Consider the following 12,679-nt stretch of genomic DNA (forward strand, 5'->3'; position numbering starts at 1 on the left):
GGGTCACTTAGCCCTGCTCAGACAATGATGCCTTAGAAGGCTGTCCTTTCCTCCTCTTATCCCCCTCCCCTCTTTTTCCAGCTGCAGAACCATGCCAGACACTGCTATAGACTCTGGAGAGATAACTCATATTCTGATAGGGAGCACAGGCTGGAAAAGATGGGACAGGAAACAAAGTAGGCAAACACCGAACCAACATAGTTTGCAGCGGTGCCAGCTGCTAGGAAGAATATAATCTGAGATGATGTAACAGGGTGGTCAGAGTGGGTGACTTCTGAGCCAAGATCTAAATTAGGAGCCCCCATGTAGGGATGAGATGCAGTGTCACATACTTTGGGCATGTTGTCAGAAGGAGCCAGTCCCTGGGGAGAAAAACATGCTTGGAAAAGGGAAGGGTCAAAGGAAGAGAGGAAGACCTTGATGAGAGGAATTGACACGGTGACAACACCAAGGGGCTAGAGAGCAGCAGAAATTGTGAGGATGTGGAAGGACCCAGCAGGGTTTTGTTCCATTGTACACACTATGGGAGCTAACACTACAGCATCTAATAACAGCATGTGGGGTGTGGGGATCTCTGCAGAGAGAACAATCTGAGGCCTCATGGAGCTGGTGAGTTTGACACACAGTGACATTAGACCTGGGAGAGGTGGAAGAGGTCTTGGCTCTGGGAGCATGAGCTGATTGGGTTACATTTCCTTGTGGAACAACTGAGGATCTTTTCCTCCCATCTTTACTTCTACTGTGCTTATTTTACACAGCATTTCTTCTGTAAATGCCTCAATTTGTAGGTCTAAAAGGTAAAGTCTCCTTACTTTCAAAATATAATCCTATCATCTGCCCCTGGCCACTGATCATGACCTACTCTCATATTTCAGGGTGGTGGAATCCCCCAATGTCTTCCTCACAGCAGAGGACCAGAAAAATTATGTGTTCCCTATTGAAAGCTAATGATAGACTGCATATCGGATGATATTGACTGAGCACTCACTTGTGAGGTTGGCCCAGCTTTATCCCTTGTTTATCTCATGGGATTCTCACAGCATCTGAGACTCAGTAGAATTTGCAGAGCCCCCATTTAACAGAAGGAGCAGGTGTAGAGAGGGTATAAGTGTACCATGTGGGAAAGGCAGAAACCTTGCTCCTCACTGTCCTTTCACATTTCTTGGTACTTGCAGTCCTTTCCAGCACACCATTTGGTGCGGAGTGTGTATTATAATGCATAGCTGAGTATTAGGAAACAAAAAGCAAACTGTCTTGCTTCTTGGAGAAACTAGGAGCAGGATAGGGCCACATTGAAGCATGGTGCAAAAAACAGAACTGAGGTTTTGAGGACAAAGACTTGCCCAAGGTCATAGCTTCTGATACGGTACCTTGGCTGGATCCTACCTAACTGAGGCCCAGCCTCTTGACAGTTGGCCTGTTCTGGGTTGTTAGGCCTGGCATGATCCTGAGACAGATGATGGGGTAGGTGCAAAGGGATACCAAGCAACAGAGGATCTCTGTTCTAGATGTAGAATATCTTCCCAAACTGATAAACAGCAGCTGTGGTTCCTGGTAGGGACAAAGGTCTACAGAGCTGGCCCCATCTGAGCTGAACACTATTGACTCTCCTTGGACACGGGACCTCGTGTGGCCTTCAGCTCTCAGCAAGTGGCCTTCTACTCTGCTCACTCAGCCTTTTCTGAGCCTTGCCAGGCGTCACACAGGCAGTGGCTGCAGTGGATCCGGCAGCCGGCCTGGCCTCATGGTGTGCACAGTCTAGGGAGAACTGGAAGGAGTTGGGAGGTTGAAAGCCTTCCAAGGTGGTGAGTGATCTCCTTTGGGGACAGCAGAGGCCATGGGTGTAGGGCAGGAGGACAGGACCTCCCACCTCCTGGCTGTTGTAAAATCAGATGTTGTATGTCCATAGCTCTGCAGGGTCCTGGTAATGACATCAGGGTACAGAGAAGGCTGCAGTTTGAGAGGATTTTGTTTAAGCCCTCTTCTCTCCTCTCTTGTTCCACCAGGGAGGCAGCTGAGGTATGAAATAGCCGGAGTACTGGGGCGAATGAGCTTCCGAGGGCTTCAGATTTTACCTGGAGCCTGAAAGCAAGTTGATTGCTCATTCATTTTGATTTTTTGCCTCCAAACTAGAACTGCCAAATGATATATATAGGCTGCTCAGTTAAATTGAAATGTCATGTAAAATTCTCTTAATATAAGCATGACCCATTCAATATATGAGGTAAACATGAAAAGTAATTATTTTCTGCAATTAAAATAGATAGCATAGATTTTTTTTTTCTCCTTTCTTTCTTTTCGTCTTCTCAATCTGGCAACTCTACCAAAGCTCCAACAGCCCTGTGCTGCTGGGGTCAGGGGGCAAATGGCTCTTCTCCTAACCTCTCAGTGACGCAACAGGAACGGCTCTAATGTTAGGTGTCCCCAGAAATGCAGTCACTCCGTTCAGCCCAGCTGTGGGCTGCCTCCCTGGGATGATTCCCTGCCCTTGGCTGCCTCAGGGTCTGTAGAACTCCTTACATCCTTTCTTTCTCTCTTACACACACATGGAAATAACAATCCTTCACAGATAAACAACTGTTCTTTTCCACAGTCATTCTAGAAAATCACAAAAGTGTCCCCAGGTTGTGCAATGGGCTTGGAGAGGGCTCTTTTGCAAACAGGTGGTGCAATTTTGGAAAATGCTCTTGTAGATACAGCTCTCTCATGGGACAGAAAGAGGCAAAATGGAAGCATTTGGCAGTGGGTGGCTGTGGGCTCGATGGCTCACAGGAGGCAACTCAGTCAGCTAAAAGTGAGGGTGCAGGTGAGTATGGCTTCCACCTGACTCTGCCTCCCTTGTCCCCTCTCTGCAGCCATCACCCCACCAGACCAGCATGGTGGACCACTTGCTTCCAGTGGACGAGACCTTCTCGTCAACAAAATGCCCAGCTGGTTATCTGGGTGACCGACTGGCTGGCCAGCGGGCATACCACATGTTGCCCTCGCCACTTTCAGAAGATGACAGCGACTCCTCCAGCTTTTGTTCCTGTGCCAGCCCTGACTCACAAGCCCTCTATTCCTGCTACAGTGGCAGTGCAGGCACCAAGGGCCAGGACAGCATCTTGGACTTCCTGCTCTCCCGCGCTACACTGAGTGGTGGCAGCAGCATAGGGGTCAGCAACAGCCCTGTGGCCTGGGGGTCCTGGCGGAGGGCACCAGCTTCTGTAAAGGGTGAGCATTTCTGCTTCTCCGAGTTTTCTGTGGGTGACCCTGATGATGTCCCGAGGCCCTTCCAGCCCACCCTGGAGGAGATAGAAGAATTCCTGGAGGAGAACATGGAGCCAGAGGTCAAGGAGGCACCAGAGAGCAGCAGCAAGAACTTTGAGGCTTGTGGTCAGCTCTCAGCTGGGCAGCCTAGAAACCACCTGCATCTTGGGTCTGGTGGGAAGGAGCGCTGCATCCCCCTGCCAGGCGGCCCCAGCACCAGCAGTACTCAGAGCCCAGGTGGTGGGCCCATCTCTGAGGGCCCCATCCCAGTGCTGCTGCAGATCCAACCAGTGCCAGTCAAGCAGGAGGCAGGCACTGGGCCAGTCTCCCCCGGGCAGCCCCCAGAGAGTGTCAAAGTGGCCCAGCTCCTGGTCAATATCCAGGGGCAGACCTTCGCCCTCGTGCCCCAGGTAGTGCCCTCCTCCAACTTGAACCTGCCTTCCAAGTTTGTGCGCATTGCCCCTGTGCCAATCGCTGCTAAGCCCATTGGGTCAGGACCCTTGGGCCAAGGCCCTGCCAGCCTCCTTGTGGGCCAGAAGTTCCCCAAGAACCCTTCAGCAGAACTCATCAAGATGCACAAATGCACTTTCCCTGGCTGCAGCAAGATGTACACCAAAAGCAGCCACCTCAAGGCGCACCTGCGCCGGCACACAGGCGAGAAGCCCTTCGCCTGCACCTGGCCAGGCTGTGGCTGGAGGTCAGTATGGCAGAACTGGGACGGGAGTGAGGCCCAATTCATGTCTGCGCATTGGGGTTGCAACAAATTCCATGTCCTTGGCATTAGATAAAGGATAACTGGAGTAGTGGACATAGAGGGGCAGATGGGCAGGGCCAGAGGTTGGCATGGCTTCCCAGAGGTTCTTTTGTCCTTCCTGATCCTGAAAGCTGGAAATCCACTGGTTTTCAGTTTCATAATGACCAGGTAAGACTTGCTGAGGCTTGTGATGGCTGCTGGCTTTTGGAGCCAAGAAATGGAGCTGGTCAGATGAAGGTGTGGACTGGGTGACTGGGACACAGCAGAGGAGCACTAACAGCAGGCTGGGTACCAGACAGGGGTAAGCACTGTGCTACCCTGTGAACCTCATAGCACCCCACAGGGTAAGTGCCACATTACTCTCATTCAATAGCAGAGGAGACCAGAAGCCCAAGTTGGCAGAGTCACTTGTCCACAGCTTCAGTGTTCTGACTGGGATTAGCACCCAATTGGTTGGATAAGAGAGGCCTGGACATGTAGCTTCCCCAGCCAGAGGGACCACCTCCTGTCCACACATGGTTTCGGCATGTGGTGACCCAGGTTCAAGTCCCTGCCGAGCTCTCATTTCCCCTCATCCACCCACAGACCTTCTCAGTGCATTTGGGAAGCTTTAGGGGCTAATAAGCAGGAAGGGTCAGGCTGGCAATGACTGTCTTGAAGGTGGAAGAATCTTGCCAAAGTCCTCTAGTCTACATTTCCCAGAAGGGAGAACCAGCTTCAGCCTTGCCTATATCCCAGACAGAGCCAGATGGGATCCTATGGGCCACCCATACCTCTTTCAGAGGGCTTATCTACTACTACTTCTTGCATCACAGGTGGCCTACCAGGAGGTCACATGCCAAGTACTCCAGCAGCTGCTCCCCAATTTGGGATGCCCATCCCTAGGCTTTTTCCACCCAGGAGGGCAGTGTGTGCTGCTGGCACATTCCTGAGATTTGCCATAGCTGTACCATGTGTAATTGTGTGTGTGTGTGTGTGTGTGTGTGTGACCAGGTGTGATTGTGTGTGTGTGTATGTGTGTGTGCGCGTGCGCACACACGCGCACGCACGCAGTGGAGAGGGGATCTGTCCACTCATCTGTGTACTCAACATTCTCTTCATGGATTTCCCTGAGTGCTGTGTGACCTTTCACATTTGAGCACAGGCACATCCCATGCATCTATGCACCTACTTGTGCATGCTGTCTATACAGGTAGTGGTCATGTCTGTGTTTGTGTATGTGCAAGCATATGTAGATGCATGTACTGGGTGAGTGACTTGCTGCTTTTGTTTCCCTGGCCAGAATCTCTTGCCTGAGAACTCAAGAGAGGAGCCCAGAGCAGGGCCACTGGCCACAGGACTTCTTGCTGGACAGGGATAGGGATGCTGTGAGTGTCTAGTGTAACACTGGCAGCTTCTTTTTGTCATGAGCTTCAAGCTTATCAGGAAAGGTGTTTTCCCAGCATTGTGTGTTATGTGAGGCCCCTTTGCTTTTGCCACTAACTAAGAGCTGTCCACACAGGGAGACCTAACAAGCTTCCATGGGAGTCTGAACCCTACCTCCCCCAAGCATCATGTGGGTGGCAGATGTCCTGCAGGGCTCCTGAGGAGGAGGGAGGGCCAGGTGAGGTGATGGTGGGAAGACTGGGAGGTCAGGAGACAAGAGTCCTGGGCAGAGCCTTTGACCTCCACCTTCCCTATCCTCTCCTTAATGGGCCTCTGCTCCTTACTAGCCTCTGCTCCTAAGGAGTGTTAAGCAACTGCTGCCTCTACTCTTCCTGAAGTGTTAGAGTGGGGGAAAGGCCTGGAAAACCTTCTAGACTTCTGGCCTGTCTCCATCCCCCAGACTTGGTCATTTATCCAGGGTGTGCTGGTTGTCTGTCTCATGCCAGGCACATCCCAGCCCTTGGGAGACAGAAAGTGACTAAAACCAGCCACAGACTTGCCTTCATTGAACTTATGTTTCACTTAGACATAGCCATATGCTTCATTATATGCTTTCAGATACTGGATGATGAGATGGGATGGGTGAGCAGCTTCTAAATGGAAGAGTGAGTAGCCAGGGAAGTGTAGTGAATAAAGATCAACATTGAGCCAGGACCTTGGAGTCTGGGGCCCAGGCAAGAGGCAGCAGGATTTGACTTTCCCCTCTTCTAAGTGGTTGGGGTCCCCTCCTGGGCTTAGAGCATGGAGTCACAATGACTTGCTAAAGACTTCTGGGGGCTGCTTGGGGAAGTGGTTAGGACTGATGCCTCAGGCCGCCCCCCAGCTCAGATGTGCCTTCATAGCAGTCTTTTCATGGCCTTGCTTTTCTGAGCTGTAATGCAGAGAGTGTGCTTCCCTCTCTTCACCTGAGGTCTTGAGACCTACTTAACCAGCCTCAACCTAGAATAGGGGCACAGGGGCACCATTTCCTGATGTTCATGCAAAGTTGACATCAGGGAGAGGACCTAGAGGGTTTTCTGCTTGACCTTAAGTGGACCCCAGAATACAGGGACCCTGAATGTGATCTTTTGGTAGGATGGAGTGGGGGCAGAGGAAGATGTGTGGGCAGCTGGCTTTGTAACTTTTCTCCAGAATATCTGTTTTTATACTCATAGGTCCAGGCTTACCTGTACTGAACAGCCCCCTTGATATTTTGTTTATTAGCTAGTGGTTCCTAAGGTTTAGGATGAGGCTAGGAGTAGCTTCTGGTCACAGGGAGAAATGATATGGCCCTTGAGTTAGGTTATTGTCCTTCTTGACCTTTGCATCCATGCTTCAGCAAGTGAAGGTCTGCTTTCTTCAGAGCCGCCCCTGAACCAGAGAGCAGGCAGAACCCTCAGGGCCATACCAGAGGCCTTGGAGGTAATGAGCTTCCTATTCAGGGTGTGTACAAGTAAGAGTGAGGATATATGGAGAGAGTTCTAGATCTGACCCTTCTGAGCCTATGTGAAGGTCTTCTTTTTCAGGTCTCAGTGGGCAGGGAGGGTGCATGGGTGCTAGGCCTACTGAGATCATTGCAGACACCCTGGGCCACTATCCTTGCCACCCCTCACCTAGGACTCCTTAAAGGACATCTCCAGCTTGCTTCTGCCAGGAGTTGAGCTGGCTTTGGCAGGTACCACTAGTCTCTTCATAGAACTTGTTTTTCTGAGTAGTAGGGAGAGGTGTCCCTGTTCTCCCTTCATCCCTGAACCCCTGGGAAGTACTCAGACATGTATGCTCCTCTAATGCAGCCATAACCTTCAGCAGCTTGTTGGCAGGCAGAGGGATCTTTGAGCAGCAGCTGGGTGAGGACAGGAGAAGCAGTGCTGCTGGCAGTAAGAAGCCATACTTCTGAGCATAGACTGTGTAGTAGGTACTCTGCTTCAGTTCCTCACCTCCAAACCTGCTCACTCATCCTCACACCTGCTCACATGCATCTAGCCCTGGGAGTTCATTAGCTCCAGAGGCCAGTCTGGCCCAAGGTCACTTAAATACCTACCCAAACTTCTCTCCGGAATTCTATGATCTGCAAAATCTGCTTTTATGCTGCTGCCCTTTCCTAATGGGCCCCAGCTCTGCCTGCCTTGGCCGTGGCCTCTGCCTCCATACTCCATCTGGCCTGCTCTTTGCAGTGGCACCATAGTGATGCTCCTACCACTGCTCTTTTGATCGTTCTGGCTTTTTACTACACATGCCACATGCATCCAGTCGTCACCTTTCCCCAGCAACCACAGGCAGTGTAGGCACCCATCTGGTTTTACAAGGAGAAATCAAGACAAGGAAGTATTGAATCGCTTGCACACTGGGGCAAGGTTCTGGGGGCCAGATGTTGGCAGAAGGCACGCCCACCAACATAGGCCTCTCTAGTATGGAGCCTGAGGACTGAGGCTGTCCCTTTGTGCTTGGTGTCATGGTGGCTGACGTTCGTCTCCCCCACGAGCTGTGTGGGATCATGCTTGTGGGCCTTGGGCAAAGGTGGCTTAGTAATACTGTGCCACCAACCAAAAGGCACATGATTCTCATCTATCAGCTGCTCCTTGGGAGAAAGATGAACAGTTTCCTCTTGTGCTTTTTACTGACTCTGAAAACCTGGTAGAGGGTTGGTTCCAGCTGGATAACCATGGTTCCTCGCATGTGCTCAGCATTGTTTAAAACACTGCCTGGACTCATCTAACTCTCAAAGTTAGTCTGTGAGGTAGGCAGTAGTGTTGCTATCCCCATTTTACAGAGGAGCAAGTCAAGGCAGAGAGCTGATAATAAGTTCTCCCCCTGGACTTGGCCTCTTCTCTCCAGCCTCCTCTCTCACCTCCAGTGGGGGCTGGGAGTGAGAGGATCCAGATCTCAGGACAGCACTCCTGCATGTTCTGGCTCCTACGGGAGCTCTCTAGCTTTTCAGGCCTCTCTCTCCCCAGGTGGCCCTGGTGGGTGATGAGCTCTTCCTCATAGTAGGAGCTGAGTTCTGGCACTGTTCCCTTAAAGAATGAGCTACATACACCTAGCCCCACCTCACATCACTTGTGAAATACAAATCCTGCCACTTTCCCCCATGGCCATCACTTGTCCCACTTCTCTGTGGGCCTGGGCTTAATATTCTCTGTCCATGCCCCTCTTGTTGAGTGGTCTTAGCGCTGTCTATGGATGGACACCAGACGTGCTCAATGTGATCTCACCATCTGGGAAGTGGCCACTGCCTGCCTTCCTAGAAGTTCCCGTTGCTTCACCCTCAGACAGAGACCTCCTTTGTTCATGCAGCAGAACATCCTGTTCTGAAGGTTAGGCCACTCTGTCCGTGAAGAATCCCCTATGATTGCAGTGAATGTTCCTATTAGTAGTGGTCAGCAGCACTGTATGGTAGGCACTGTTGTCATCCACAGTTGACAAGGAACCCGGGAAAGGACGTTGTAGACCTAAGTCTACAGAGCAGAAGACAAGGACGCAAACCATATGGTCAATTGCTACTTCAATGCTACTGCTCCCATGCAAGGAGGTAAAGCCACCACCAAATATGTTTGAGAGCGCTGCGCACTGCAGAACCCTAGGGATGCCATTAACGTTGCAGTCCTTGGGGCTAGAGTTTTTAATTGCTCTCAGCCAGATGGCAGAGTCTTGAGGAAGAGACCCTGCACTTCCCCCTCAAGTGCTGTGTGAGTCAGTGGTGCTAACATCTCAGCTGCTGGGGACATGCAGCTTCCTGGGCTAGCTCCAGCAGTATCTTTGTAGGTACCAAGCTCCATGCTAACTGCTTACAGATAATATGAGCTCAGTCAATGAACAATTACCACGTGCCAGGTACTTTACTCCTTAACTTTTATAATCCTGTTAAGTAGGACTATCATTCTCCCTGTTTCTCAGTGGGGACACCGAGACTTGGAGCTTAGTGACTTGGCCAGGCCACCTGGTCAGGAGGGGTCAGAGCTTAATGCCTGAAAAAATGGCCTCTCAACCACCTGATGTAATTTCTCCCCCTTAGTGCTGCTCTACTCTCCCTTTGTGATAGTGTGCAGTATCAGGCAGAAGTCTTCTGAGTGCTCTGTTTCCTCAGACAGCCCCTCAAGTTGTAGGAGGTGCCATCACAGAGTGAGAGGGGTTTGAGAGTGAAGATAGCCTGTCCTCTGGCCCAGCTCTCCCTCAGGTGCCTGTCCTTCACAAATATTCTGAAGAGAGAGTCTGCAATTGCCCTCTGTCTCTGCCTTCTAAGCCAAGTTCTAGGGGGCAGGCAGGGCTCTCAGGTCTTCACTGGGTGGACAAAGATACTGAGGCCCAAAGGAGTTTGATGATTTGCTCAGAACACCTGGGGGGCCGTGGTGGTGGTGAATATATAGTCCCACAGTCCTGGAGCTGAACCTTGCTGCTCGGCTGGCTGGCTGACTCTGGGTAGGCCCCCTGACTGTTCTGAGTCTTTTTCCTGTCTTGTCAAGCACAATGGGCTGATCTTGGATATGTGGTCAGGAAGAGGCCAGGTAACCCCTAAGCCCGGTGCTGGGAAGACTCTAGCAATACCAGTGTGTGGCTTTTATGCTCTCCTATTCCCCCTGCTCCGGACAGGCCCATCTGTTGACTGGAGGGCAAAAACCATAGGTGAGGCACAGGACAGCGTTGCTGAGTCCTTTGCTCCTACCTCATTGATACTATTTCACCAAGGGACCCTGGAACAGTCCCTTATCAGTTTCTTCATCTCACAACTGGATCAGCTGGAACTCATTTAAAACATTCGTGGGATATTGACTCCATGCCTGGAAATGATGGACACTTTGGGGGTGTGAGTTTAATTCCTGCCACCAAATTCAGAAACTTCATCCACTTATCCACTCTCTGGGAGAAAAGCTGGGACCCACAAGGACAGCAGGGTGGAAGTTGGAGTATTGCTCCTCTGTATCAAGGCTTCCAGTCTGATTCTTGGTCCCCTGCCTGCACTCACCGGGACCTTCCTCTGCTGGGTCCTCCCTGCTTACTCCAGGCTAAATTCACTCATTGGCTAGCCAGAGGAGGGCCACCCTCCTGACTCACCAGCAGGGCCAGTTGTATTGTCACCATCAAACCTACTTTTTGCTTTGTAATCCTGGTTCCTGGAAACACAGAGAGTGAAAGAGTGTGTGTGTGTGTGTGTGTGTGTGTGTGTGAGAGAGAGAGAGAGAGACTGACTTAAAGCTCTTTGTGCCCTATGATGCTTGATATATTCATTCCTGTTTTCATACACTGATGGAACACAAGCATTGCACCAGGCCTTCACTCTTCCTCGGAGTCCTTAGGATGCTGGATAAAGACTTGTGTTCATCAAAAACTTGTGTACTGATGACAAAGACAGGGAAGAGAAGTGCATAGTGTTGTGGGGTCCTTGGATGAGGGTCCAATCTTGGTGGGCTGTCTTGAGGAAGTGACATTTGAGCTGAGCTCTACTCATGGATATGAGGGAGCAAGGAGAAGAGGGATGAGACCAGCATTTCATAGGGGGAACAGTATTTGTAAATGCCCTGTGGTGAGAGGGACCTAGAAGAGGTACGTGTAAATAGAACACAGGATAAGGAGTGTGTATCTCGGGGAGGGGGTTGTGATCTCTGCCTGGAGCAGGGTCATAGGATGGGAAAGGCCCCAAGTGCTCTAAGCCAAGGAGAGCAATCTGAGCCCCTTGGCCTTGTCTGACTCTCAAGGCCCCCAGGCGGCCAGCAGGCCTGAATAAACCACCACTTGTTCCCAGGTTAGGCAGAGCCCCATAGAGATGCCATGGGCGCCACTTCAACTTGAGACACACCTCCTTCATTTTGGGTATTTTGTTGTTTGGTGGCATCTTGGGAGCCCTACTGCTTGGAAACCAGAGGCCAAGAGTAGATGGGGTGAGGTTCAAGTCCGAGGACCCTTTCATCCTAGCAAAGCAAGACCTAAGAGACTGAGACTCTAGGTGGTGTGGAAGCAGTTTACTTGGCCTTCTGGATGGGCTTCCCCAGAAGTCCTGGGGAGTAGGGGGTGGGGGTGAGGCTGAGGCCTGAAGAGATTCATATGCATCTGGGACAGGGTGATTGAATATGGCTGTTCTTCTGGTGCCCATGTAGATTGTGGACCTCCACAGTCTGTGTAACAGCTGCCCCAGCCAGCCCAGGCTGTGCCCGCAGCAACCATATATGTTCACACTCTTACCACCGTGGAGGGTGGCAAGGTGGTGACTTCATCAGTGGGCATGGACCCAGCTGCGCTTTGCAGGCCACTGAGGGGCCCTTGTGTACTTGGAGGGGAGCTTTGGGATCCGAAGTGCAGGAGGCCCTACTGCCCCACTGAGCGCCCTGTCCCGCAGGTTTTCACGGTCTGATGAGCTGTCACGACACCGGCGCTCTCATTCTGGCGTGAAGCCCTACCAGTGCCCCGTGTGCGAGAAGAAGTTCGCCCGCAGCGACCACCTCTCCAAGCACATCAAGGTGCACCGCTTTCCGCGCAGTAGTCGAGTGGGGCGCGCAGCGAACTGAACAGCCTGAGATCCTACCCCGCCATGCTCATGGGGTTATTTTATAGCAATAATTTATTTGTCTCTGAGAGATGGGACAGCACATTGCCCCCCTACCCCTTATCGAAGTCGGGAGGTGCGGGAGTACCAGGCAGTGTGTGGACACAGCGCCCTACGAGGGGCGGGCTCACAGGTGCCCTGGTCCCACCAGGCCCCTCTGACCGCCTGGGCCTCAGCTGCCGGCAGCTGGGACAGGGCTTCAAGGGCCTGGCTCTTCTCCCACTGGGCTCCCTGCTTGGGCCAAGGCCAACACTCTATTACTGAGGAAGAAGAAATGCGAAGTTTTGAAATGTTCGATTCCCAGAGGAAGCCATGCTGGGAAGAAGGAAATAGGTCAAAAGTCTGACCGCATGGTGCTGCGCCTGGCACAGCCTGATCACCAGGGCTGGCAGGCCCGGAGGCCGGGGAGACACCGGCACTGCTCGTGCAATCGCTTGAGTTGAATGTGCAGAACTGAGAGAGACAGGCTCCCTCAGAGACAAGAGGGTCAGTCACTAGTCTGCTCACCCCCTGCCCAGCTTCCCAGACAGGTCCACACGCCAGCCTCTTGGTCACTTCAGGCAGAGGGGCAGGCTGCATTGTGTGTGAAGATATTAGGTAGAGCTTCCCTGTCCAGATTTAGACATGCATTCCTAATTGGGTCTAGAAATTAATATCAAATAAACTAGATTGTTTGAACTGGTTTATTTCACATCCTATGAATGTATGTAAATAAACTGTACATAAATGCATATGCA

At 51.6% G+C, this 12,679-nt stretch overlaps 1 protein-coding gene across 1 annotated transcript; it reads left to right on the forward strand.

Moving 5' to 3' along the window:
- Positions 1 to 2,876: 2,876 nt before the first annotated feature.
- KLF15 (Kruppel-like factor 15) lies at positions 2,877 to 11,904 on the forward strand. Its single transcript, XM_006895200.1, has 2 exons — positions 2,877 to 3,946; positions 11,736 to 11,904. Exons 1-2 carry the CDS (start codon positions 2,877 to 2,879, stop codon positions 11,902 to 11,904), a joined length of 1,239 nt encoding a protein of 412 aa, XP_006895262.1.
- Positions 11,905 to 12,679: the final 775 nt, after the last annotated feature.

The sequence above is a fragment of the Elephantulus edwardii genome, unplaced genomic scaffold, assembly GCF_000299155.1.
Source record: "Elephantulus edwardii isolate Elephantulus edwardi_28Jun2011 unplaced genomic scaffold, EleEdw1.0 scaffold00161, whole genome shotgun sequence".
Taxonomy (NCBI): Eukaryota; Metazoa; Chordata; class Mammalia; order Macroscelidea; family Macroscelididae; genus Elephantulus; species Elephantulus edwardii.

Coding starts and splice junctions, on each gene's coding strand:
- KLF15 (XM_006895200.1), top strand. CDS start 2,877: ATGGTGGACCACTTGCTTCCAGTGGACGAGACCTTCTCGTCAACAAAA. Junction 3,947..11,735: donor TGGCCAGGCTGTGGCTGGAG/GTCAGTATGGCA, acceptor CCTGTCCCGCAG/GTTTTCACGGTCTGATGAGC.